The sequence below is a fragment of the Coregonus lavaretus genome (assembly GCF_964263955.1).
Source record: "Coregonus lavaretus genome assembly, chromosome: 17".
NCBI classification, from domain to species: Eukaryota; Metazoa; Chordata; class Actinopteri; order Salmoniformes; family Salmonidae; genus Coregonus; species Coregonus lavaretus.
Window position 1 is genome coordinate 9,711,669 of NC_140004.1, and position 27,145 is coordinate 9,738,813.

Here is a 27,145-nt window from a genome sequence, read left to right on the forward strand (position 1 = left end):
TGGGACTCAAAACAGGTGGGGCTCTGCCCCACCTGGTCTGAATGACGGGTCGCCACTGTGTAACTGTTTGTTACATGCAATATGCTTTGTGGACTTCACCGGACAGATGTTTCTCTCCAGTTTTGTGATGAAACAAAGGTGCGGTTGAATTTATTCTGCCACTGTGTCTTCTTATTGTCTCGGCCTTAGGCCTTTATATCATGGTGGCAAGGCATATGAACCTACCGGTTATAGAGCAAACAACGCAGAACACATAGGTTGTAATATGGCTTTTTTTCTGGTGTGGCTTCCCCAGTGATTTTACCCATGCACCACTACTGCTTGTAGCTTTACAGCAAAGAAAACAGCTTGTCTATAGCTCAAACGGTTAAAGAAATATGACCCATATTACCAGAGCTACCTTTTTTTCTTCCTGCACGATTTCGCATGCATTTGATATCATTTCACAAACCATGTCACAGCCGTTTTAAACTAATCCCGTTGTTCAGTCATGTTACCTAGCTAGCTAACAACCTGGTAACTGGACAGTAGGTCTAGGCTAATTTGATTTGGCACAGGAAGAAAGGAAAAGGGTCTGCTACTCATGAGATGTGCGTCAAAAGGTAGGATTCATATAGGCCTAATGTAAGCCTAAACTATTTGAAATATCTATCTCTTTCTGGTGCTCCTTAAATTCTGTTTGGTGCCTAACGTTTTAAATGTTTGGAGCAGTGTATGTATTTGTTTTTGAGAGAGCGAGAGAGAGAGAGAGAGAGAGAGAGAGCGAGAGAGCGAGAGAGAGAGAGAGAGAGAGAGAGAGAGAGAGAGAGAGAGAGAGAGAGAGAGAGAGAGAGAGAGAGAGAGAGAGAGAGAGAGAGAGAGAGAGAGAGAGAGAGAGAGAGAGAGAGAGAGAGAGAGAGAGAGAGAGAGAGAGAGAGAGAGAGAGAGAGAGAGAGAGAGAGAGAGTGTGTGTGAAGGAGGAAGGGAGAGTGGGTGTTAACTGAAGAGTAAAGAAGGTTTCATGCAGTGTTTTCCCCAATGACATGCAGATCATTATGCATGTATATTCCTTTCTCCCATTCCTCCAGCCACATCAGAGGTAGGCCTTTGCAAATATGAGCAAATCAGACATTTCAATGCAGTATTCTATTATACAGTGAAAAGTGTGAAGTTAATTCAGTATGTGTTGTATTGAGTAGAAGTGTGAATATCAGTGAACATACGGATAACGTTTAGAAAAAGAGAACAAGTGTCCGGGGGACGGGGCGAACATGATGCTACGCCACTGAACATTTTCTCCCGCGGTATCGCGATACTACTTGGTATCGTGATGCTTGGCCTGGTATCGTATCGTTAGTAAAATGTTGGTATCGTGACAACACTAGTCTCTCCAGGTCGGTGCCTCTCTTACTGACTTAGTGATGTGAGGAAAAGCACTCTGGTCAGTCTTGCCATTTTAATCATGACCGCCAGGTTGTCAGCACTCAGCGTGAACTTTGGCCTTCCCCTTAAGCCTGCCTCTTAGCTCAAATGACGCTAAGATCACTTCATGCGCCAATACTGTGTCCAACTCTAATCCATTGGGCATGCAAAAACAGAAATGAGAGGGTAAAGAGAGAGGGGTGGAGAGGGAGAGTTAGAAAGAGGGGGACTGGCAGCGGAGAGAGACAGGAAGATTACACATACTCCATCCCCGACCGTGGGGGTTCACTGATTCACACCCACGGGGCACTGGCTCACAGATGGCCCAGTTGGCAGGCTGGCAGCTCCCAGCTCTACTCCCAGTCCTGTCCTCCATAGTACATCTAGGCCTCATTACCTCACTACCACCGTCACTGGCACTGCAGAGGTCCAAAGAACACCAACACTTACCGTGTGCATTGTCGGTTAAGTACAAGCAACCCGAATGTCGGTTTCTTGCAGATGCATTTGTTAATGGACTGTTAGTGTTGTAACAATCACCATATGTGTGTGTTTGGCCACTGTTAAAGCTGTAATAACTTGTCCATTTTCTGTGGGTTATTGTTCATGTGAGCCGTTTTGTTGGTTGGAATTAGAAATGCGCTAGCCTCGATTAATTTATGCGTCACCCCTCAGTCAGAATACAATACAGTATCAGACGGTTTTGAATATGAGGTTAGCTTTCCAAAAGCACATAACTAGAATGTTTTCTACTGTAACAGAAAACGATTAACACAACTAAAGGGCTTGCCTTTAGGGGTGGGGTGGGCTTGTCCTTGAAGGAATGAAGTGATGCTCTACATCTGTCTTTGTTTTTCTTAATAATATGATCCTAGGAGAGGGATGTCATGCACTGTTGTAAAACGTGACAACTGACAAACGTATTCTCTGCAGAGGGAACAGTGGGCTGGAACATAATTACAAATAATTAGTGGTAATACGTTGGAATAATTAAATTAAAATCACTTGGAAACTGATTTGCTGGTGTTTAAGTGTTTTATGTCCAACAACAACAACAAAAAAGTGTGGGGTTTTTTGCTCAGAAAACTTGTGTGGTTGGGGGGGGGGGCAAATAAAATCAGTTGGGGAACCCTGGCGTAGAGGATCTCGTCTTATAACCTGTAGTAGAAAGGGAAAGGGGGATACCTAGTCAGTTGTACTTCCTGGACCTGTGTGTGCTTTGTTACTCACTCTCTCTCCCCCGCTCTCTCACACTCACTCACTCACTCACACGTTCTGGGTCCAGCTGTGTGTTAACGGCTGTTTGTGAACTGTGTCAGTAGCGAGAGGGATGCGGTGTTAATTGGGGCGGGTCAGAGGAAAGGACCAGTGTGTCTAATCCCCTCCAGTGGCAGGCGAAGGCTAACGATGGAGCTCTCTGCCTTAGACTGTGGCTATTAGCGCTCTGAGTAACGCCTTCATCAGCCACGCCCCTCCATCCCTATCTCTCTCACTCTCTTTTCCCTGCAGCTTAAGCCTCCAGAATTTCTGTATGCATGAGTTAAATGTACAGGTCATCTATGTTCACCATTCAGGCAACCTTATAGGCTATTCATTAGATTTTACCTAAATCCCATCCATAACCTCATCTTATTTCTTGTATTTTGTCAAATAGAGCAACGTTGCCTGTCAGATCATATCACTGATGATCTATCTGACAATACTGAAATCTAAAAGATGAGCACGTAAAAAAAAGAACTTTTCACTGCATCTTGGTAGTCGTTTTTGAAGCTCCTAGTTGTTTGTTGTTGCTTCTTTTGACACCTTTGAGAGGAGCAGGACATGTACATGGGGCTCATTAATTGAATTTTAAAGTGACTTTGTTGGGGTATCTTTTTTCCCCACCTCAAGGTCGCTCCAGTGGAACAGAACGCCCGGGCCAGGGGTGGTATGTAAGGGGAGCGGGGCAGGTTGGCACCGCTCCATGTGTGGAATATTGACAGGATATCCTCTGACTAGCTTAATGCTGAGGAGGAGAGAATCTCCAGGCGCTGAGGTCAGGGCAGGGAGTAGTGTTGCCACCTATTTTTCAGTGACAATCGCTATTGGCTCCTTGATTTGTCGCTAGATGACGTTTTGCCGTTGCTGCGACGACGTGACAGCACCAATTTGCTTTGCTGCGGTCCCCGACGAATTTGTCGCTATACTCTTTTACCAATACATCTCACTGGAGTGGTCTGAAACCTTGCGAAGAATAGCGACAAAGTCGCTAAATTGGCAACACTGGCAGGGAAACCAACAAACATGGCCGTCATCAAAAGAGAACCAGCCTCAGCAAGCCCTCACCAAGCAGGATCAGGTAGCAGACTGACTGGTAGCCAGATGGACAAATAAGTCATGTTTTGGTGTTCAATATTTTCATTCCTACTGATTGAAATGGAGACCTAAAATAGTGGAGGGGTTTCCACCATAAATTGAAATCTGTCCAAGTGATCCCTCTCACACTGTTATTTCACCAGTTCAAAGAAAGAACTGAATCACCTTCAACAATTCCTTCCCCCTAGTGTCACACAGCGGCATTGTTGGGTTTCATGGAGTTTTTCTTCAGAACAAATTATTAACTGTCAAGAGGAAGGGGTATTGGTGTTTTTCAACCATTTGTCACCCAGAGCCACACAACTTCATAAACCTCGACATCATTCCTTGTGGTGACATATCAGTGGGCTATAGTTTTGGATCTTGAATTATGAGCCTCTCTGTGTCTGTGACATGTGTTATGCGGATATAGCACGTGAAAACTGCAGAGCCTTTTATTGCAAGGCCGACTTTCTTCTTTCTCTCACTCTTTTTTTTTCCGCCATCTCAGCGTGTCGGCTCCCTTTTTATCTCACAGGACCATAGAGGACGTCAGTCACATCCAGCCCCACTTCTTGGTTGGAACCTTTTACTTTTTAATCGTGTCTCCAATTTGTTGTGTGCTCTGCTCTCTACTATATGTGCTCGGCTGCCCACTCTCTTGCTAAATAAAACGGCCCACCATCTGTGAGCCTATGCTGCAGCCATGGACAGAAATGCACTTTCACTTTTCCTAATGAACCACACTAGGCCTGCTCATCGGTTCCCAAGGTGTAGCTCTGCGCTACCCACTGGGTAAAGGGCTACTGGAGCCCTGCCAGGGCCATACTTTTAGTCTGGGTATCAGGAAAGCACTTTGGAAACATAAAGTACAGCCGACTAGGTAGTCAGCTAGTCTCATTTGTAGTTATTTCAAACAAGTTTGAAACCTTCAGAAAAGATGCAGTGGAGAAGACCTGAGTGTAGAGAGAAGTCTTAGACTCTACCATTGTGGTTGTGAATATGTCAGACATAATCTGTCAACAGTTGTTAAGGAAGGAGACCTGTAGATCAATTTCTTGTATAAGCGTACATGCACCTATGCGTCTGTGTGTGAGCGCACTGCTTTCTTCTGACCCATTTCACTGGATAGACACAGAGCCTGAAGCAGATGGTCGGTATTTTAGCGCCTCATTCGTGTAGGCTATTTAGTACTGTAGAGCTCCAAACACCCTCTCTGTTTGTATCTCCACATAGAGACAAAGCATATAGGAGTAGAACAGTGCAAAGGTGATGCACAACATGCTCCCCCAAATTGATTAACTGAGACTTTTTTTCTTAAATTTGGCACACTCGCTAGGAATTACAACTGCTGCAACAAGTTGTCTAAAGTGGAACTGGGTCTACATTCCATGACATCTGTCCCATGGATACCATTATATTCATTTGGGACAGGAGAAATCGGCAGGTCTCAAATGAGAGATTCATTTATTACTTTAATATAGTAAGTAATAAGTAGCCTTGCGCTTTACATTACTTTAATATACGGTGCATTCGGAAAGTATTCAGACCCCTTCACTTTTTCTACATTTTGTTACGTTACAGCCTTATTCTAAAATGGATTAAATACATATTTTTTCTCTACACACAATACCCTGTAATGACAAAGCGAAAACAGGTGTTTGGAGAAAAAAAATGTATTTACCTAAGTATTCAGACCCTTTGCTATAAGACTCGGAACTGAGCTCAGATGCATCCTGTTTCCATTGATCATCCTTGAGATGTTTCTGCAACTTGATTGGAGTCCACCTGTGGTTAATACAATTGATTGGACATGATTTGGAAAGGCACACATCTGTCTATATGAGGTCCCACAGTTGACAGTGCATGTCAGAGAAGAAACCAAGCCATGAGGTCAAAGGAATTGTCCGTAGAGCTCCGAGACAGGATGGTGTCGTGGCACAGATCTGGGGAAGGGTACCAAAAACGTTCTGCAGCATTGAAGGTCCCCAAGAACACAGAGGCTTCCATCATTCTTAAATGGAAGAAGTTTGGAACCACCAATACTCTTCCTAGAGCTGGCCGCCCGGCCAAGTTGAGCAGTCGGGGGAGAAGGGCCATTGGCAGGGAGGTAACCAAGATCCCGATGGTCACTCTGACAGAGCTCTAGAGTTCCTCTGTGGAGATGGGAGAACCTTCCAGAAGGACAACCATCTCTGCAGCACTCCACCAATCAGGGCTTTATGGTAGAGTGGCCAGATGGAAGCCACTGCTCAGTAAAGGCACATGACAGCCCGTTTGCCAAAAGGCACCTAAAGGACTCTCAGACCATGAGAAACAAGATTCTCTGGTCTGATGAAACAAAGATTGAACTCTTTGGCCTGAATGCCAAGCGTCACGTCTGGAGGAAATCTGGCACCATCCCTATGGTGAAGCATGGGGTGGCAGCATCATGCTGTGGGGATGTTTTTCAGCTGCCAGGATCGAGGGAAAGATGAACGGAGTAAAGTGTAAAGAGAGATCCTTGATGATAACCTGCTCCAGAGTGCTCAGGACCTCAGACTGGGGCAAAGGTTCACCTACCAACAGGAGAGCGACCAAGTCTCTGAATGTCCTTGTTTGGCCCAGCCAGAGCCCGGACTTGAACCCGATCGAACATCTCTGGAGAGACCTGAAAATAGTTGTGCAGCGACGCTCCCCATCCAACCTGACAGAGCTTGAGAGGATCTTGGGAGAAGAATGGGAGAATCTCCCCAAATACAGGTATGCCAAGCTTGTAGTGTCATACACAAGAAAACTCGAGGCTGTAATCGCTGCAAAGTACTGAGTAAAGGGTCTGAATACATATGTAACTGTGATATTTCCGTTTTTTATTTGTAATAAATGTGGCCAAAATTGTTTTGCCTGTTTTTGCTTCGTCATTATGGAGAATTATGTGTAGCTTGATGAGGGAAAAAACGATTGAATCAATTTTCAAATACGGCTGTAACGTAACTAAATGTGAAAAAAGTCAAGGGGTCTTAAAATTTGTCACATGTGCCGAATACAACAGGTGTAGACCTTACAGTGAAATGCTTGCTTACAAGCCCTTAACCAACAATGCAGTTTTAAGAAAAATAAGTGTTAAGCAAAAAATAAATAAGTAAAAAATAAACATAAAAAATAATTAAAGAGCAGCAGTAAATTAATGGTTGCGAGGCTATATACAGGGGGTACCGGTACAGAGTCAATGTGCAGGGGCACAGGTTAGTCGAGGTAATTTAGGTAATATGTGCATGTAGGTAGAGTTAACGTGACTATGCATAGATAATAAACATAGAGACGCATCAGCGTAAAAGTGGGGGTGGGGGGGAACAATGCAAATAGTCCTGGTAGCCATTTGATTAGCTGTTCAGGAGTCTTATGGCTTGGGGGTAGAAGCTGTTAAGAAGCCTTTTGGACCTAGACTTGGCGCTCCGGTACCACTTGCTGTGCGGTAGCAGAGAGAACAGTCTATGACTAAGGTGGCTGGAGTCTTTGACAATTTTTAGGGCCTTCCTCTGACACGCCTGGTATAGAGGTCCTGGATGACAGGAAGCTTGTTGAATGCACTGTAGTTGATGTCAATTCACCATGGAAAAGAAAACCCTGTTGAATTCAGTTGTTTACAGAACCATTTACAGGACCGTTACAATCAAGTTGATTTAAGACATTTTATCTGTTTAGGATTAGAAATTTGATTCGCCTATAAACTGGAAAACAGGAATTGTTTTAGTGTGTACGGGAGACTAGGGGCAATTTTACTTTTTTTTTTATTTTACTCTGTTGCTCAGAGACCACTTGAACTAGGCCGGTCATTTTTATATATAAGAAACGTACATCTGTCTCCTAACCATTCATACCATTTCTAGTTCTGTACATATGACGTCGGATCACAATATTGATTTTAATCTGAAAAAGTCTGGATGTTACATTTGCCCCCGTGCCAGGGGCAATTGTAACAGTAGCTGCGGCCAAATGTAACACCTAAAAAATAAACCAAATATACTCACTTAACTTAAAAAAACATTCATGTTTATGAATTAACATATGTAGTTAAGTGAGTTTGACTTCGTAGACCATACAGTGCCTTCAGAAAGTATTCACACCCCTTGACCTTTTCCACAATCTGAATTTAAAATGGATTCAATTGAGAATTTTTATCGCTGGCTCACACACAATACCCCATAATGTCAAAGTGGAATTATGTTTTTACAAATGTTTACAAATTAATAAAAACCTCCCTGGTCTTTGTGGTTTAATCTGTGTTTGAAATTCACTGCTCGACTCGGGGACCTTACAAATAATTGTATGTGTGGGGTACAGAGATGAAGTAGTCATTCAAAACTCATGTTAAACACTATTATTGCACACAGAGTGAGTCCATGCAACTTAATTTGTGACTTGTTAAGCAAATGTGTACTCCTGAACTTATTTAGGCTTGCCATAACAAAGGGGTTGAATACTTATTGACTCAAGACATTTCAGCTTTTCATTTTTAATTAATTTGTAAATATTTCAAAAAACATAATTCCACTTTGACATTATGGGGTATTGTGTGTAGGCCAGTGACCAAAAATCTAATTTTAATCCATTTTAAATTCAGGCTGTAACAACAAAATGTAGAAAAAGTCAAGGGGTGTGAATACTTTAGTGATACAATTATGCTAATTCGAATTATTGGACATTAATGGTCAGGACAGTATAAAAAAAATATACAGCCGGTGGAAAAAACTACTTTTGACTGAAACATTTCAAGCAGGGGGAACCTAAATGGGCATGTACTGAATGAGTTTAATCACTGAAGCTTGTTTCTGTTTGGAGAAATTCAAGGTTTTACAATTGCCCCCTGCCCCTGGTCTCCCCTTTTCCCTTGGTACAGTCCGTACCGGGCCAATGAATTGAAGTCTTGATGGAGTGAAATGTTATTCTTAGCTTCTTATTGACTTGTGAGTTACGAAATCATCTGACAAAACTTTGTTTTCAATTACCAACTTTTTCTTGCCGAGTAGGCCTAATAGAGAAATACTGAAAAGGCTACAAAAAAGGCTACTAAAATTACTGAAAAGTTTACTAAAAAGGAGGATTGATTTGGATTTGTTGTAGCTGAAGAGATTGGTGACTGTTTGTCAGGCATGGGAGATGGAAGCCTGTCCGGGTGCTTTAGTTAGTTAGTCAGTCAGTCAGTCTGTGGACGAGCCTCATTGCCTGGCCCGGCCTGAGCAGAGCAGAGCAGAGAACTATAAAAGGCCTGTCGTCAGTAATGGATTCTCCCTTTGAGCACCTGTCTTGCTGAGGAGCGAGCGGGCTGCCGGAGAGACATGGCAGCCTTTGAGCCTTCCTGACACTACTGAATTTAATAAGCGCAACCGCTAAAGAAGGGGAAATGTTTGTTGCTGAGGCACCCTAATGAAATATGATTGGATGTGGCTGCATTTTCTTGACATGTTTAATCACATCTAATACCCACTCCTCCGTTGAACTTAAAAGGGCCGTCCAGGTCTGCGGTGTTCAAAGTGTATTTTGGTGTCATCTCTCTGAAGGTCTTTTGGAGAGACAGGTCTGTGTGTGCACTGCTCTTAGTAGTGGTTTTGGGTTGATCGACAGTTTAACCTGACTAGAAGGGATAGCCTACTTTGGCTGGCCATGCAGGAAGACTTTCCTTCTCTTTTTCTGCATGAGTAAAAGAGTCACTACCTAGTTAGCCTTGTACTGTTTCGTAACCATCCCTATCTTTTACTTGTCTGTGCTAACACACTTAACAGGAGGACGTTTCTTTCCTCTCTAAACTGCACTCGATGTGTTCAGGCACTCCTCGAAATGTGTTTGTCGATCACCTTTCCAATTAGCAGGCTTACAAGAGCTCTGGAAATGACAAGCCTTTTAACGGAAGCCTCTTAGGCCATCTAACCAGCCGTCATCTGCGGGGAAACAAATACTATTCAATGGTGATATTTTCCTCATTAATGGATTTATTCATTTATGCATGGAGGATCGTTAGATTCTCTGTCACCGGACTTAAAAAGTGTCCTTTTGTTTCTTCTTTTGGAGTGCAGAACAATCCATCAAGTCAAATGCTTTTGAAGTGTTAGACAATGCTGGGGGGTTTTCCTCTCCGCACAAATTCAAATACCAACCTCTTACTATTCCTCCATGAACTGAAACTCTGGTCAGCTTCCATTGGATTTAGAGCTAGAAAAACATATAACTGGTCAACTATTTAATAAGTAACGATTTAACGAGACATCTGAAATGGCCATTGCAGATGTCTTGGTAGCACTTCATCTTACGGTACTCTTTCCACACTGTTTGTCCGATATTATCAGGAAATTATATGGCAACAAATGGATAGGCTAGAACGCAATTGGTAAATTGTACCAAAGAAACAAATAAGTAATTCATTGGTTAGCCTATTACTGTGTAATTCACATTTTAACATGTAGGCCTACCATACAAGTTTGCAGACTTCAAAACCATTTCTACACAATGTTCTCAGTTTAGCGAAGCCTGATGAAGACAATTTACAGAGAATGCTATACCATTTTTGTGAAAATGTATTATTTGTCTAAAAACATGCATTTTCCTTGAACTGTGTACTCAGACTAGGCTGTAGATATACCATATCAGCTCCCACAGACTCCCAGACAATCCCTACACAATGTCCTCAGCTTAGCGAAGCCTGATGAAGACACTTTAGAGTTGTGAACCTTTCACTATTTTTATGAAAATACATTATTTGTAGATATAGCCTAATATCCAGGTAAATATCTGGTAATGTACGTCAAATAAACTGCCACCGAGTATTAGTCTTTTTAAAAATTGTATTTTGTAACCTGTATCCTCCGTTGCCACATCATCTTTCTTGTCTCGCTAAGGCATTGTTGCTCAGTTCATGCAATGTCATACTGCTAAGTCTTCCATTGAATCCAACTGATTTGGCTTGTTCAAATGAGAGGGTTTCTCAGTCACCACCTCTTTCTCATGTTTGAGTGGAGTCATGAAAAGAGTTGAAGCCTTTGCTCTCCCTGTCAGTCTGGGGCAGTGTTCTCGCCGACCGAGCCGGAGCGCTGCCTCGGATTAATAATTCAGACTGGGTAGAGCAGGTGATAAGCACCGCTGTTTTGTTCTGGGGACGCTGCTGATGTTTGAACAGATTTGACAAATAAAGAGGGGGCCTTCTTTCCCCTTTCCTCCCCCATCTCTCTGTCTCCCCCCCTCTCTCTGTCTCCCCCATCTCTCTGTCTCCCCCTCTCTCTGTCTCCCCCATCTCTCTGTCTCCCCCATCTCTCTGTCTCCCCCTCTCTCTGTCTCCCCCTCTCTCTGTCTCCCCCATCTCTCTGTCTCCCCCATCTCTCTGTCTCCCCCATCTCTCTGTCTCCCTCCTCTCTCTGGCTCCCCATCTCTCCCTGTCTCCCCCTCTCTCTCTGTCTCCCCCTCTCTCTCTCTGTCTCACCCTCTCTCTCTCTGTCTCCCCCTCTCTCTGTCTCCCCCTCTCTCTCTGTCTCCCCCCTCTCTCTGTCTCCCCCTCTCTCTCTGTCTCCCCCTCTCTCTCTGTCTCCCCCTCTCTCTCTGTCTCCCCCTCTCTCGCTGTCTCCCCCATCTCTCTGTCTCCCCCCTCTCTCTGTCTCCCCCATCTCTCTGTCTCCCCCCTCTCTCTGTCTCCCCCTCTCTCTCTCTCTCTCTCTGTCTCCCCCTCTCTCTCTGTCTCCCCCATCTCTCTGTCTCCCCCTCTCTCTCTCTCTCTGTCTCCCCCATCTCTCTGTCTCCCCCATCTCTCTGTCTCCCCATCTCTCTGTCTCCCCATCTCTCTGTCTCCCCCCTCTCTCTATCTCCCTCATCTCTCTGTCTACCCCATCTCTCTGTCTCCCCCTCTCTCTGTCTCCCCCTCTCTCTCTGTCTCCCCCTCTCTCTCTCTGTCTCCCCCTCTCTCTCTCTGTCTCCCCCATCTCTCTGTCTCCCCCTCTCTCTCTGTCTCCCCCATCTCCTTCAAAGATCAAGGTCAATGTCTAACACAGTCACACTTTGCAACTCAGTAATTCTGTTTGTCATTCTGCGTGTCGGATGAAAAGAGGTGTGTGCTCTTTTCCAAGGTTCATTCACTGGAAAGGTTGCGTACAACAAGCCTATTGGGCCATCCAGTGTAGAGCACTATAGGTTGTAGGTTAACCACCGCCTCAAGGGGAGAGAGAAGGGGAGAGAAGGCTAGCACATTTCTTTGGCATGGTGGTTGGTTAGGAGAGACTGAACAGGGCTGAATTTGTCATTGTCTTTTCCTCTCTGCTGTCTCTTCCTTTAGGTGACGTTGGGGAAAGTGCTGAAAACCATCGTGGTGATGAGAAGCCTGTTCATAGACCGGACCATCGTGAGAGGATTCAACGAGAACGTGTATTCCGAGGATGGCAAGGTATTGCTTTCAGGGTTAAATGGGAGGTTTTTTGCACAAACAACTGGATTGAGTGGTACTGTGATGGTGAGGTGCAACCCTCTCTCCATTGCAAAAATATAAGTACGGTATTACTTGACATAAGAGGCGTCATACTAGGCATATATTATCTGTACACATCCATGGAGACTTCAGTCCTCTTGAGAGTGTCCTGGGTACCATGAATGGGTCATTCTGGGCTATGTATTCAGAGTAACCTCATATAGCCTCCTATAGAACAGTTTTGTTAGAGGGCTGACTGTTTCCAGCTGCTAACGTAAGAGTATGCAATCCAGGGTCTGGACCTCCAATCCTCATTGTCAGTTTTCTGTTGGCACCGTTGAATAATTTAGATGACCTCTTACTCTATCGCTCTCTCACATGAAAAGCTTGTGAAGGATGGGAGACATTGGCTTTCCTCTATGATTTCCCCTCTGTCAGATTCAACATTAGTCCATCATTCATTTTGAATATGGTGTTTCGCTCTCACTCCGGGACTCTTTGAACTGACATGAATATGAGGAGGCCATCAAAGCCACAGAGAACCTTTATCACTGTTAATTAAACCAATGAAAGGGAGACTTCTGAACCTCCTGCCAGAACAATGTTGTCTGATGTACTCAACTGTGTGTGTTCATGCATGTGTGTTTATAATTGAGCTCTTACATATACTGCTACAACTAACCAGCTACTTTATAGAGATAATCTGCTCCTTGGAAAATGTTTTGTAGTCCAGACATTCCCAAAGCGCCACATAGGATGACTTAGACACAACAGCAGCAGCCAGGGTTTGGTTTAGGATGTCTTGCCTCGTCTGCTCCATCCTCATTTCTGCCATTTTCTCCTCTAATTATCCTATGGTAAGAAGCAGCAGGGGCCCCAAGCTGAGCCTCCTAGCGTACAGAAAGAGAGAGGGAAAAGGAGAAGGAAAACTGCAGTATTAAAGGAGGGCTTCAAAGACTAGCTAAGGCATCTCTTGGGTAATTTGCGATCCTGTATTATTCCCCCTTTAAAGGGTCTCTGTGTGTCGGGAGTGGGTAGAGGGACAGAGAGGGATCGAATCCAATTTCTCGAATAAATGCTGACACCGGGCCTGTTTGATATTAGATTCAGGGGAGCGTTTTGATTTGTTAACGCCTTTGAAAGTGTTTGGACGACCTTCACACAATCTCCTGCCCACCTCTCCCCGTTTACTGTAGGACCATGCAAGCCAGAGGACAGTAGGGTGGCAAGAAGAGAGGAATCATTTGAACCAAAAATATAGACCTGATCAAATGATCAACACACCAGAATACAATGCTAATGAATGGTATCACGAATACCAAGAGAAAGTTGATGGCGTAGTCAGTCTTGATGATGACGACGACAACATGTTTAATCCAATCCCATTGTTCTGAACGCACCAAAGGAACACTTGGTGTGACTTGCATCACATACAACTGAAGAAAATAATGTGTAATGGTTTGAAAATGTATGAATAATGGCAATCATTTCTCCTTTTCTCTCCTCAGCTGGATATCTGGTCGAAGTCAAACTATCAAGTATTTCAAAAGGTGAGACCCCATCTTTATGTGTTCACCACAGAGTGAGGTGCAATGCCCACTTGGCAGACGCCAACCTGAGGAACTCATGAATAGTCACATAGGTCTCCATATTGTGGTCCAGTCGGTCTCTCTCCCGTTGGACCACCTGTTGCTGTGTTCTTCTCTCACACTAGTCAAGCCCTGTCATACCAAAATATACTCTGTTTCCTGTTGAATTTCATTTGAAACTAAAACCACTTTGCATCATAGTCAGTTCTGGCAAGCATATGGAGGTTATGAGTCGTCCTCACTCCCCTCCCTCATCAAATCTCAACAGGCAGCCTATGGGCAGCCAAAACGCCACACACACACACACCAGTGACGGCGATGGAGCCAACATTAATAGAACGAGAACACACAAATGTGTCTTTCATAGAGAATTCTCACTTGTACCTCCTGGCTGATCAAAGCACAGTATGTTTATAAAACATATATATGTATATTTTAGGGGGTAGATCAGCTTTAATATTGCAGATAGATTGTGGCTTCCGTCAATGTAATTGTCTGCATAATTTCCAATCCCCTATATATTTTGGGGTAAATATATACAGTACCAGTCAAAAGTTTGGACACACCTACTCATTCCAGGGTTTTTCTTTATTTTTACTATTTTCTACATTGTATAATAATAGTGAAGACATCAAACTATGAAATAACACATATGGAATCATGTAGTAACCAAAAAGGGGTTAAACAAATCCAAATATATTTTTTAGATTTGAGATTCTTCAAAGTAGCCACCCTTTGCCTTGATGACAGCTTTGCACACTCTTGGCATTCTCTCAACCAGCTTCATGAGGTAGTCACCTGGAATGCATTTCAATTAGCAGGTGTGCCTTGTTAAAAGTTAAATTGTGGAATTTCATTCCTTCTTAATGCGTTTGAGCCAATCAGTAGGTAGGGGGGTATACAGAAGATAGCCCTATTTGGTAAAAGACCAAGTCCATATTATGGCAAGAACAGCTCAAATAAGCAAAGAGAAACGACAGTCCATCATTACTTTAAGACATGAACGTCAGTCAATACGGAACATTTCAAGAACTTTGAAAGTTTTATCAAATGCAGTCGCAAAAACCATCAAGCGCTATGATGAAACTGGCTCTTATGAGGACCGCCACAGGAAAGGAAGACCCAGAGTTACCTCTGTTGCGGAGGATAAGTTCATTAGAGTTACCTGCCTCAGAAATTGCAGCCCAAATAAATTATTTCACAGAGTTCAAGTCACAGACACATCTCAACATCAACTGTTCAGAGGGGACTGTGTGAATCAGGCCTTCATGGTCGAATTGCTGCAAAGAAACCACTACTTGGAAAGGACACCAATAAGAAGAAGATACATGCTTGGGCCAAGAAACACGAGCAATGGACATTAGACCGGTGGAAATGTGTCCTTTGGTCTGGAGTCTAAATTGGAGTTGGTTCCAACCGCCGTGTCTTTGTGAGACACGTTGTGGGTGAACGGATGATCTCCACATGTGTAGTTCCCACCGTAAAGCATGGAGGAGTTGGTGTTATGGTGTGGGGGTGCTTTGTTGGTGACACCGTCTGTGATTTATTTAGAATTCAAGGCACACTTAACCAGCATGGCTACCACAGCATTCTGCAGCGATACGCCATCCCATCTGGTTTGGGCTTAGTGGGACTATCATTTGATTTTCAACAGGACAATAACCCAACCCATCTCCAGGCTGTGTAAGGGCTATTTGACCAAGAAGGAGAGTGATGGAGTGCTGCATCAGATGACCTGGCCTCCACAATCCCCTGACCTCAACCCAATTGAGATGGTTTTGGATGAGTCGGACGGCAGAGTGAAGGAAAAGCAGCCAACAAGTGCTCAGCATATGTGGGAACTCCTTCAAGACGGTTGGAAAAGGCTATTTGAAGAATCTCAAATATATCATATACTTTGATTTGTTTAACACTTTTTTGGTTACTACATGATTCCATATGTGTTATTTCATAGTTTTGATGTCTTCACTATTATTCTACAATGTAGAAAATAGTAAAAAATAAAGAAAAACCCTTGAATGAGTAGGTGTGTCCAAACTTTTTACTGGTACTGTATATATATAAAATATATATTTTATTTTATTATTTTCCCCAAACCCTACCACCCCTCCCCTAATTGGAGTAAACTAATGGACAACAACTCTTAGGCTTCTACTTCCAGCTTTTAAATACTACATACATTTTACGGACACCGTATAGTTTACAATAGTTATCTTTTGTTTGTTTTTAGTCCCATTCTTCAGCTCCACTCAACCCCTCCAATCTATCTGTGAACACCATCCAGTTTTGATTTCTATTTGCCATATATTTTTCAACTGTGCTGTGATGTTTCACAAAAGTTCTGAACCTTTCTATTTTCAAAGATTCTACGTATTGTAAATTAAAGATAAAACATTTTGCTAAGAGTATTATTACATTATTAATCGATTGACTATTACTTTTTAAATCACACAGCAGTGCTATTTGCAAAGTTAGCTCCAGGTAAATGTTGCAATTCTTCAGCCATTCCTGAACCTGCGACCAAAAACCAGCTACATATGGACAGTACCAAAACAAATTATCTAATGATTCAGTCTCTTTGCAGCAAAATCTGCAAAGCTGGGATGGTTGTGTCCCCCATATACACTGCTCAAAAAAATAAAGGGAACACTTATACAACACAATGTAACTCCAAGTCAATCACACTTCTGTGAAATCATACTGTCCACTTAGGAAGCAACACTGATTGACAATAAATTTCACATGCTGTTGTGCAAATGGAATAGACAACAGGTGGAAATTATAGGCAATTAGCAAGACACCCCCAATAAAGGACTGGTTTTGCAGGTGGTGACCACAGACCACTTCTCAGTTCCTATGCTTCCTGGCTGATGTTTTGGTCACTTTTGAATGCTGGCGGTGCTTTCACTCTAGTGGTAGCATGAGACGGAGTCTACAACCCACACAAGTGGCTCAGGTAGTGCAGCTCATCCAGGATGGCACATCAATGTGAGCTGTGGCAAGAAGGTTTGTTGTGTCTGTCAGCGTAGTGTCCAGAGCATGGAGGCGCTACCAGGAGACAGGCCAGTACATCAGGAGACGTGGAGGAGGCCGTAGGAGGGCAACAACCCAGCAGCAGGACTGCTACCTCCGCCTTTGTGCAAGGAGGAGCAGGAGGAGCACTGCCAGAGCCCTGCAAAATGACCTCCAGCAGGCCACAAATGTGCATGTGTCTGCTCAAACGGTCAGAAACAGACTCCATGAGGGTGGTATGAGGGCCCGACATCCACAGGTGGGGGTTGTGCTTACAGCCCAACACCGTGCAGGACGTTTGGCATTTGCCAGAGAACACCAAGATTGGCAAATTCGCCACTGGTGCCCTGTGCTCTTCACAGATGAAAGCAGGTTCACACTGAGCACATGTGACAGACGTGACAGAGTCTGGAGACGCCGTGGAGAACGTTCTGCTGCCTGCAACATCCTCCAGCATGACCGGTTTGGCGGTGGGTCAGTCATGGTGTGGGGTGGCATTTCTTTGGGGGGCCGCACAGCCCTCCATGTGCTCGCCAGAGGTAGCCTGACTGCAATTAGGTACCGAGATGAGATCCTCAGACCCCTTGTGAGACCATATGCTGGTGCGGTTGGCCCTGGGTTCCTCCTAATGCAAGACAATGCTAGACCTCATGTGGCTGGAGTGTGTCAGCAGTTCCTGCAAGAGGAAGGCATTGATGCTATGGACTGGCCCGCCCGTTCCCCAGACCGGAATCCAATTGAGCACATCTGTCTCGCTCCGTCCACCAACGCCACTTTGCACCACAGACTGTCCAGGAGTTGGCAGATGCTTTAGTCCAGGTCTGGGAGGAGATCCCTCAGGAGACCATCCGCCACCTCATCAGGAGCATGCCCAGGCGTTGTAGGGAGGTCATACAGGCACGTGGAGGCCACACACACTACTGAGCCTCATTTTGACTTGTTTTAAGGACATTACATCAAAGTTGGATCAGCCTGTAGTGTGGTTTTCCACTTTAATTTTGAGGGTGACTCCAAATCCAGACCTCCATGGATTGATAAATTTGATTTCCATTAATAATTTTTGTGTGATTTTGTTGTCAGCACATTCAACTATGTAAAGAAAAAAGTATTTAATAAGATTATTTCATTCATTCAGATCTGGGATGTGTTATTTTAGTGTTCCCTTTATTTTTTTGAGCAGTGTATATAACATTCTATTGGTTGCAAGAATTTTGTATAATAATTTAAATTGAAAAGCTCAAAGTTTTGAATCCAGCGTAGTTTTGTGTATCAGTTCATAAACCATGTGCCATGTAATCGGTGCATCGGAAATTTTACCCCAACTCTTTTTGGCACAGCTGTCAATTTTTGGGTCCTTAAATGAAACTGGTATACTTTTTTATTTGTCAAAAATTTCTTTAGCCAATTTTGGTCTTTAATGTAGGGCCAAAAGACAAGTTCCTTACTTACATTTACATTTACGTTAAGAGCGACTTACAAATTGGTGCATTCACCTTATAGCCAGTGGGATAACCACTTTACAATATGCATTTATTTTTTATTTATTTGGGGGGTGGGGTAAGGGGGGGGGTAGAAGGATTACTTTATCCTATCCCAGGTATTCCTTAAAGAGGTGGGGTTTCAAGTGTCTCCGGAAGGTGGTGAGTGACTCCGCTGTCCTGGCGTCGTGAGGGAGCTTGTTCCACCACTGGGGTGCCAGAGCAGCGAACAGTTTTGACTGGGCTGAGCGGGAACTGTGCTTCTGCAGAGGTAGGGGGGCCAGCAGGCCAGAGGTGGATGAACGCAATGCCCTCGTTTGGGTGTAGGGACTGATCAGAGCCTGAAGGTACGGAGGTGCCGTTCCCCTCACAGCTCCGTAGGCAAGCACCATGGTCTTGTAGCAGATGCGAGCTTCAACTGGAAGCCAGTGGAGTGTGCGGAGGAGCGGGGTGACGTGAGAGAACTTGGGAAGGTTGAACACCAGACGGGCCTGCGGCATTCTGGATGAGTTGTAGGGGTTTAATGGCACAGGCAGGGAGCCCAGCCAACAGCGAGTTGCAGTAATTCAGACGGGAGATGACAAGTGCCTGGATTAGGACCTGTGCCGCTTCCTGTGTAAGGCAGGGTCGTACTCTCCGAATGTTGTAGAGCATGAACCTACAGGATCGGGTCACCACCTTGATGTTAGCGGAGAACGACAGGGTGTTGTCCAGGGTCACGCCAAGGCTCTTTGCACTCTGGGAGGAGGACACAACGGAGTTGTCAACCGTGATGGCGAGATGATGGAACGGGCAGTCCTTCCCCGGGAGGAAGAGCAGCTCCGTCTTGCCGAGGTTCAGCTTGAGGTGGTGATCCGTCATCCACACTGATATGTTTGCCAGACATGCAGAGATGCGATTCGCCACCTGGTTATCAGAAGGGGGAAAGGAGAAGATTAGTTGTGTGTCGTCTGCGTAGCAATGATAGGAGAGGCCATGTGAGGATATGACAGAGCCAAGTGACTTGGTGTATAGCGAGAATAGGAGAGGGCCTAGAACTGAGCCCTGGGGGACACCAGTGGTGAGAGCACGTGGTGCGGAGACAGATTCTCGCCACGCCACTTGGTAGGAGCAACCTGTCAGGTAGGACGCAATCCAAGAGTGAGCCGCGCCGGAGATGCCCAACTCGGAGAGGGTGGAGAGGAGGATCTGATTGTTCACAGTATCAAAGGCAGCAGACAGGTCTAGAAGGACAAGAGCAGAGGAGAGAGAGTTAGCTTTAGCAGTGCGGAGAGCCTCCGTGACACAGAGAAGAGCAGTCTCAGTTGAATGACCAGTCTTGAAACCTGACTGGTTTGGATCAAGAAGGTCATTCTGAGAGAGATAGCAAGAGAGTTGGCTAAAGACGGCACGCTCAAGAGTTTTGGAGAGAAAAGAAAGAAGGGATACTGGTCTGTAGTTGTTGACATCGGAGGGATCGAGTGTAGGTTTTTTGAGAAGGGGTTTAACTCTCGCTCTCTTGAAGACAGAAGGGACGTCATCGTCAAGCCACGGAGCAGGAGGGGAGGACCGAGCCGGGCGGGAGGATAGGGGACATAGAGAGTCAAAGGATGCAGAAAGGGAGGAGAGGAGGGTTGAGGAGGCAGAATCAGGAGATTGGAGGGAGAAGGATTGAGCAGAGGGAAGAGATGATAGGATGGAAGAGGAGAGAGTAGCGGGAGAGAGAGAGCGAACGGCGCATTACCATCTGAGTAGAGGCAGAGTGAGTAGTGTTGGAGGAGAGCGAGAGATAAAAGGATACAAAGTAGTGGTCGGAGCCATGGAGGGGAGTTGCAGTGAGATTAGTAGAAGAACAGCATCTAGTAAAGATGAGGTCAAGCCTTGTGAGTAGGGGGGGACGGTGAGAGGGTGAGGTCAAAAGAGGAGAGGAGTGGAAAGAAGGCGGCAGAGAGAAATGAGTCAAAGGTAGACGTAGGGAGGTTAAAGTCACCCAGACTTGTGAGGGGTGAGCCATCCTCAGGAAAGGAACTTATCAAGGCGTCAAGCTCATTGATGAACTCTCCAAGGGAACATGGAGGGCGATAAATGATGAGGATGTTAAGCTTGAATGGGCTAGTGACTGTGACAGCATGGAATTCAAATGAGGAGATAGACAGATGGGTCAGGGGAAAAAGAGAGAATGTCAACTTGGGAGAGATGAGGATTCCTGTGCCACCACCCCGCTGACCAGATGCTCTCGGGTATGCGAGAACACATGGTCAGACGAGGAGAGAGCAGTAGGAGTAGCAGTGTTTTCAGTGGTAATCCATGTTTCCGTCAGCGCCAAGAAGTCGAGGGACTGGAGGGTAGCATAGGCAGCATACTTTCTCCCCCTTCCACTTGCCTCTTACATTTTTGCGGTAATGCTGCAATTAGTTATTTGTAAATTTAAGTAGAACAGACATTTCCATATATATTTGTTAGCTGCATGTGTGACAACTCCACCAGTCCTATTTATGATATAATTTACAAAGATTTTACCCTCTTAAAATTTTGTTTTGTTTTGTATCAGTTAGTATATTTGAGTTTAGCCATAATATTTGTTGTAATATTTGTTCTGTCTTTTCTGGTGGATTAAACTGAAATTGCAACCAACTTTCTATGGCTTGTTTTAAAAATAGCGATATTTTGGAGATTATTTCATTTTCAAATAACCAAAAGTGAGAGGTTGTAATCTGAATAAAGGGGAAAAGGCTGTTCTTGAACATGTGGTGAGACATTGTTACTAATCTGCTAGAGAACCAGTTCAGATGTAAGTATAACTTTTGAAGGACTGAAGCCTTTAGTGAGAGATCTAATGCTTTAATGTTTAATAATTTTTGCCCTCTGAATTCATATTAATGATAAAAATAGGCCCGTTTAATTTTGTCTGGTTTGCCATTCCAAATAAAATAGAATCTTTTTTGCTCATATATTTTTTTTTTAATCAAGTCACTAGGTGTTGGCAAGGACGTAATCAATTAGGTAAACTGGGATATGAGTTATTCAGGGTAAGTTTTCCACAAATAGACAGGTATTTTCCTTTCCACGGTAGCAATAACTTTTCTATTTTTGCTGACTTTCTATTAAAATGTCTTGTAATGAGGTCATTTCATTCTTTCAGGATATGAATACAGAGTATGTCCACTTCACCGTCAGACCATTTTATTGGTAAACTACAGTATGTTTATTTCTTGATCTCATCTCATCCTAATGCTAAGTCAAACAGACCCAGTCTGATGGGGAGGGAGGGAAGAGGAGGGCACCTGTCAGCTTCCCCTCTCATCTTTCACTGCACTGGCTGACTTGGGACCAAAGCCTCTCTTTGTTACCTGTCCAGTCATATCCTTACATCTTCTTTGGGGAGAAGAAGATGTTAGTTTTTTCCCCCTGTTTTGATATGTTTTCCCTGCGCATGTACTGTGCTGCCTGCCATGTGCTGGTAATAGCCATACTCCTCATGCTTCCCCAGATGGTCAAAATGCAATAGCAATGGACATATTGACTGGACACAGCAAAACAATTGTCGGAAGAACTTGGTTCATCAAAGTTACGTAATAAATGGCCTGCATATAATTGCATGTGGGATGAATATTAGATTTTGATCAAAATATTAAGAATAATAAGAAGCCTAGTCACTGCCAAGTGAATATGTGTAGGAGGGAGAGATTGGTACAGTATATGATTAGGATTGCTCCAATGACAACCCTGCACTAGACTAGCAGACCACTATTAGTTATGTTGAAAGTTGAGTAATGATTGCTCAGGCCTTGAAAACATGTTGTTTTACTTGACCACTTTTATTGATTATGTTATGTAGGACTCACTTGCTCATAAAATCCTATTGAATTGAAAAAGCTGGCAGACTTAATGTGATTTTATTGTTTCAGCCTTAGCAGAGGGAATTGGAATGTTTGGTCCTCAGTAGCTCAGCTGGTAGAGCACAGCGCTTGTAACGCTAAGGTAGTGGGTTCGATCCCCGGGACCACCCATACACAAAAGTGTATGCACGCATGACTGTATGTCGCTTTGGATAAAAGCGTCTGCTACATGGCATATTATATTATTATTATTATATTATTTACAAATATTCAGGGACGATGTGTTTTTACAAGCCCTGTTTTTTCTCTAAGGTTACGGATCACGCTACCACTGCTCTGCTGCACTACCAACTCCCCCAGATGCCCGATGTGGTGGTACGGTCCTTCATGGTGAGCACATTCACAAAGGAAACCCTCTATATAACCCACTCACACCCTGTGACTGAGCTCCTCTACTTGATCATCTACTGTCCCATATCTTCACCATATAGACATAGCCGATGGGTTGTACTTGCATTGCTGTCTCTAGGCATCTTATCACACCTACAGTACTGTTACAGTGCCTCTTTTGATTTAAGGCTCTGAAACTCATTTTTGAGGAGGGGGTTAAAAACTGTCAGGCTATTACTGGATAATGATGGTTGTGAGTCAGGCAACGCTCCCCTGTCCCGCTGAAGCTTGTAACCAGTCTCCACACGTACAGTCCTATAGAGGAAGTACCTCAGGAAGCATAGAAGAGACTGTATTATTGTCTTGATGTTGGCTGTGACGGAATTTTGGAAGACAGTTATGGAATTTTGGATGACAGTAATTGGTCAGCCAAATGACCGCGGTCATCGTTTAACTGAATAGAAAATAAAAATAAATTCAACACATTTTCTTCTCCGCTACTGACTGTGTGTGCTGCTGCTGCAGGGAGGGGGGCATTGCCTAGGCAACTGAAGACTTGTTTGCTACAACACCTTGCTTGTTTCAGCAAGGAGAAACAGCGTTTCATCACGTTGTAAAGACTCCATGTTACCGTAGAAACAGACTCAACCGCACTAATGCCTGGCTATCCTGTCTTCAGTCATCTGTTTGTTCCACACACAAAAATTACGGTTATGACTGTTATTTTATTTTCATGACGGTCTTCATCCATAACCGCCGCTTATACGGTAATTGTGCCCGCCCTACTTGATGTTTTTAAATAGCCCGACTGTCCACTCTGCAGACCTGTGCTCTTAGTGCTGAGGTGAGGGAGATGAATTTGCCAATCCGGTGTTGGAGATCAATGGGAGCCTATTCTGATCTGGCCCCGCCAGGGTGTGGTGGCTGGGTTCAATCAGACAGTGGCTCAGCTTCAAGGCCAACACCCAGGTGCCTCCATTACCAGCCTGTCCTCATTGACAGCTTGACTCTGTCTAGAAAGACATTAGCACTATGTCTGCAATCAATCCTGTTTAAAGGAACAGTTGGCCCAAGTCCCGTCTTAAGTAGCCACTAAAGCAATTAAATAAAAATGCCTTTTTTGCACCTGTTTTGCAGTTGCTATTCCATAGGCTTTGCAAATGCATTACTCTCTACTTACCTATAACTGTAGTCTTCTCGTTGCAGCGCTAACATGAGATTGCTGTAATGGATATTTTCTCACGCCGCCCAATGAGGGTGGTGATCATTACGCTGGCCGGTGATGAATTGAGGAGCAGGGTTTTAATCCTACAGATGGATGATGCCAGTGAATAGGTTTCGACAGGTGTGTGACTGTGTGAGGGAGGTCTGGCAGTGTGGCTGGCTGGGGCCGACTGATGGGCTGGGAGAGAGAGGGGGGCCTGAAGATGAGGAGAGACTCCACTCACCCCCCTGGGTGGATTGACCACAATCCCCTCATTGGTGCTCTCTGTCTCTGTCCCCCTCTATCTCTTTCTCTCTCTCTCTCTCTCTCTCTCCCGTTCTCTCTCTTTCTCTCTGTCTCTCTCACCGTGTCAGCTCATCTGCTCATCAAAATGGCCCGTCATTGAGTTTTGATTCAAAATGTTATGTTTTACTAGAATCAGTCTATTGGTGAATCCTCCTGACAGATACAGTGAGGGAAAAAAGTATTTGATCCCCTGCTGATTTTGTACGTTTGCCCACTGACAAAGAAATGATCAGTCTATAATTTTAATGGTAGGTTTATTTGAACAGTGAGAGACAGAATCACAACCAAAAAATCCAGAAAAACGCATGTCAGAAAATGTTATACATTTATTTGCATTTTAATGAGGGGAATAAGTATTTGACCCCCTCTCAATCAGAAAGATTTCTGTCTCCCAGGTGTCTTTTATACAGGTAACAAGATGAGATTAGGAGCACACTCTTAAAGGGAGTGCTCCTAATCTCAGTTTGTTACCTGTATAAAAGACACCTGTCCATAGAAGCAATCAATCAGATTCCAAACTCTCCACCATGGCCAAGACCAAAGAGCTCTCCAAGGATGTCAGGGACAAGATTGTAGACCTACACAATGCTGGAATGGGCTACAAGACCATCGCCAAGCAGCTTGGTGAGAAGGTGACAACAGTTGGTGCGATTATTCGCAAATGGAAGAAACACAAAATAACTGTCAATCTCCCTTGGCCTGGGGCTCCATGCAAGATCTCACCTCATGTAGTTGCAATGATCATGAGAACGGTGAGGAATCAGCCCAGAACTACACGGGAGGATCTTGTCAATGATCTCAAGGCAGCTGGGACCATAGTCACCAAGAAAACAATTGGTAACACACTACGCCGTGAAGGACTGAATTCCTGCAGCGCCCGCAAGGTCCCCCTGCTCAAGAAAGCATATATACAGGCCTGTCTGAAGTTTGCCAATGAACATCTGAATGATTCAGAGGAGAACTGGGTGAAAGTGTTGTGGTCAGATGAGACCAAAATTGAGCTCTTTGGCATCAACTCGCTGTGTTTGGAGGAGGAGGAATGCTGCCTATGTCCCCAGGAACACCATCCCCACCGTCAAACATGGAGGTGGAAACATTATGCTTTGGGGATGTTTTTCTGCTAAGGGGACAGGACAACTTCACCGCATCAAAGGGACGATGGACGGGGCCATGTACCGTCAAATCTTGAGTGAGAACCTCCTTCCCTCAGCCAGGGCATTGAAAATGGGTCGTGGATGGGTATTCCAGCATGACAATGTCCCAAAACACACGGCCAAGGCAACAAAGGAGTGGCTCAAGAAGAGGCACATTAAGGTCCTGGAGTGGCCTAGCCAGTCTCCAGACCTTAATCCCATAGAAAATCTGTGGAGGGAGCTGAAGGTTCGAGTTGCCAAACATCAGCCTCGAAACCTTAATGACTTGGAGAAGATCTGCAAAGAGGAGTGGAACAAAATCCCTCCTGAGATGTGTGCAAACCTGGTGGCCAACTACAAGAAACGTCTGACCTCTGTGATTGCCAACAAGGGTTTTACCACCAAGTACTAAGTCATGTTTTGCAGAGGAGTCAAATACTTATTTCCCTCATTAAAATGCAAATCAATTTATAACATTTTTGACATTTGTTTGTTGTTATTCTCTCTCACACTGTTCAAATAAACCTACCATTAAAATTATAGACTGATCATGTCTTTGTCCGTGGGCAAATGTACAAAATCAGCAGGGGATCAAATACTTTTTTCCCTCACTGTATATCACCGTCTTCCTGCCTGAATTTCCATTTTATTTTCTCCTTGGCAGACCTGGCTAAGAAGCTACATCAAGCTGTTCCAGACCCCATGTCAGCGTTGTGGGAAGTTCCTGCAGGAGGGCCTTCCCCCGACCTGGAGAGACTTTCGCACCCTGGAGGCCTTCCACGACACGTGTAGGCAATGAGGAAACAGAGGGGAAAGGTTCCATTGGAAACTATTCTGACACCCCATCTAATAAGACATGGCAAGACTTCACCTGCTCTTCAACCTCTGCCTACACTGTGCATGTAGAGCAACAACACTGTTGTTTATAGACTGTCTGTCACTGCCTGGTAGACCGCCCACTGTGTAGGATGATGTCATATTAATGAGTCTACTTACATTTAACCCAATCTCACACAGCTGTCCAAATGTTTGCCATATAGTAAATTGTTCAGTGCTCCTGCTCCAGTCCCCTGGTTGTGCTGAACCTTTTTATTTAGCTTCCACCCACTCTCCAAATAATAATAATACAAAAAAGTTATTTTGCAGCAAAGTTAGAGCGAACATATTCATGCCCCAAATATTGTGTAGTTTTTTGGCATTGTATTGTATCCCTTTTGTATAGGAGCTGGGTTTAATATTTCATGAGCCAATGTGGATATGTGGAAGAAAATTGCTTTTTTGTTAGGTGGGAGTTAAAAAAGTGAACTTCTGTAAGTAGGACAGGACCCTTTATGTATTTAGATGGCAAGGGAAGGGAATTGTTCATTTTGTAAAATTAGGCGCCAGCCTTTTTGTACACTTTCAAAAGAAATCTGTCCTTTTATAACCATTGTCTAAATAAAGTATAGAATTGGTTTAATAGCCATCAGTGTCATCTTAAGGATGGAGGAAATGGTCTTGCCAATTCATAACACAACCAAATATGAATACTTTTGAACATCTCTAGTCTTGTTCATCAACTTTTAGATAGACATTACCCATGCATTTCATCATTCGTGGGGCTCTTTGTGACTCTGAGCAGCAGTTTTTGTCAAGGATCCTTGGCTCATTGTCAAAGAGCATACAGTTCATAGTCAAATGCAGTGTACATTTTTTGGACTACACGCAACACTGACATTCTGAACCAAGGTATTTTAAGTCACGGATACACCGCATACAAGATTCTCTCCTTAACTAAAAACTTTGTTGCCCACTTTTGAGAAAAATAACATGAGCTTACAAGAGTGGTTCAGATTGCATGAAGCATGACATTGGAATGGGCCTTTGTTTAGTAACCTTTCCAGTACAATACGGACGTCATGCTGTGCCTCTACTGTACAGGTTCCCTTCTGGCTTTCCAGCTCTGAATTATTGATTTTGTTTATGTTACTTTGTACAATCAGCAACTGGAAGAGCTAGTCAGATTAAGCAGAATAGGAATAATGGTGATAAAAGCATACTGTTAGTGTCCATCTCCTC

General features: G+C 44.1%; 1 protein-coding gene across 1 annotated transcript in view; it reads left to right on the forward strand.

Moving 5' to 3' along the window:
- The window catches only part of LOC311145081 (mediator of RNA polymerase II transcription subunit 27-like), a 114,846-nt gene extending 88,241 nt beyond the window's left edge, over positions 1-26,605 (forward strand). The window contains exons 5-8 of the mRNA XM_084181259.1: positions 12,029-12,136; positions 13,666-13,707; positions 22,367-22,444; positions 25,752-26,605. Coding sequence (XP_084037385.1) covers positions 12,029-12,136; positions 13,666-13,707; positions 22,367-22,444; positions 25,752-25,886 — 363 coding nt within the window. The 3' untranslated portion in view covers positions 25,887-26,605. The remainder of the gene's footprint in view (positions 1-12,028; positions 12,137-13,665; positions 13,708-22,366; positions 22,445-25,751) is intronic.
- Positions 26,606-27,145: the final 540 nt, after the last annotated feature.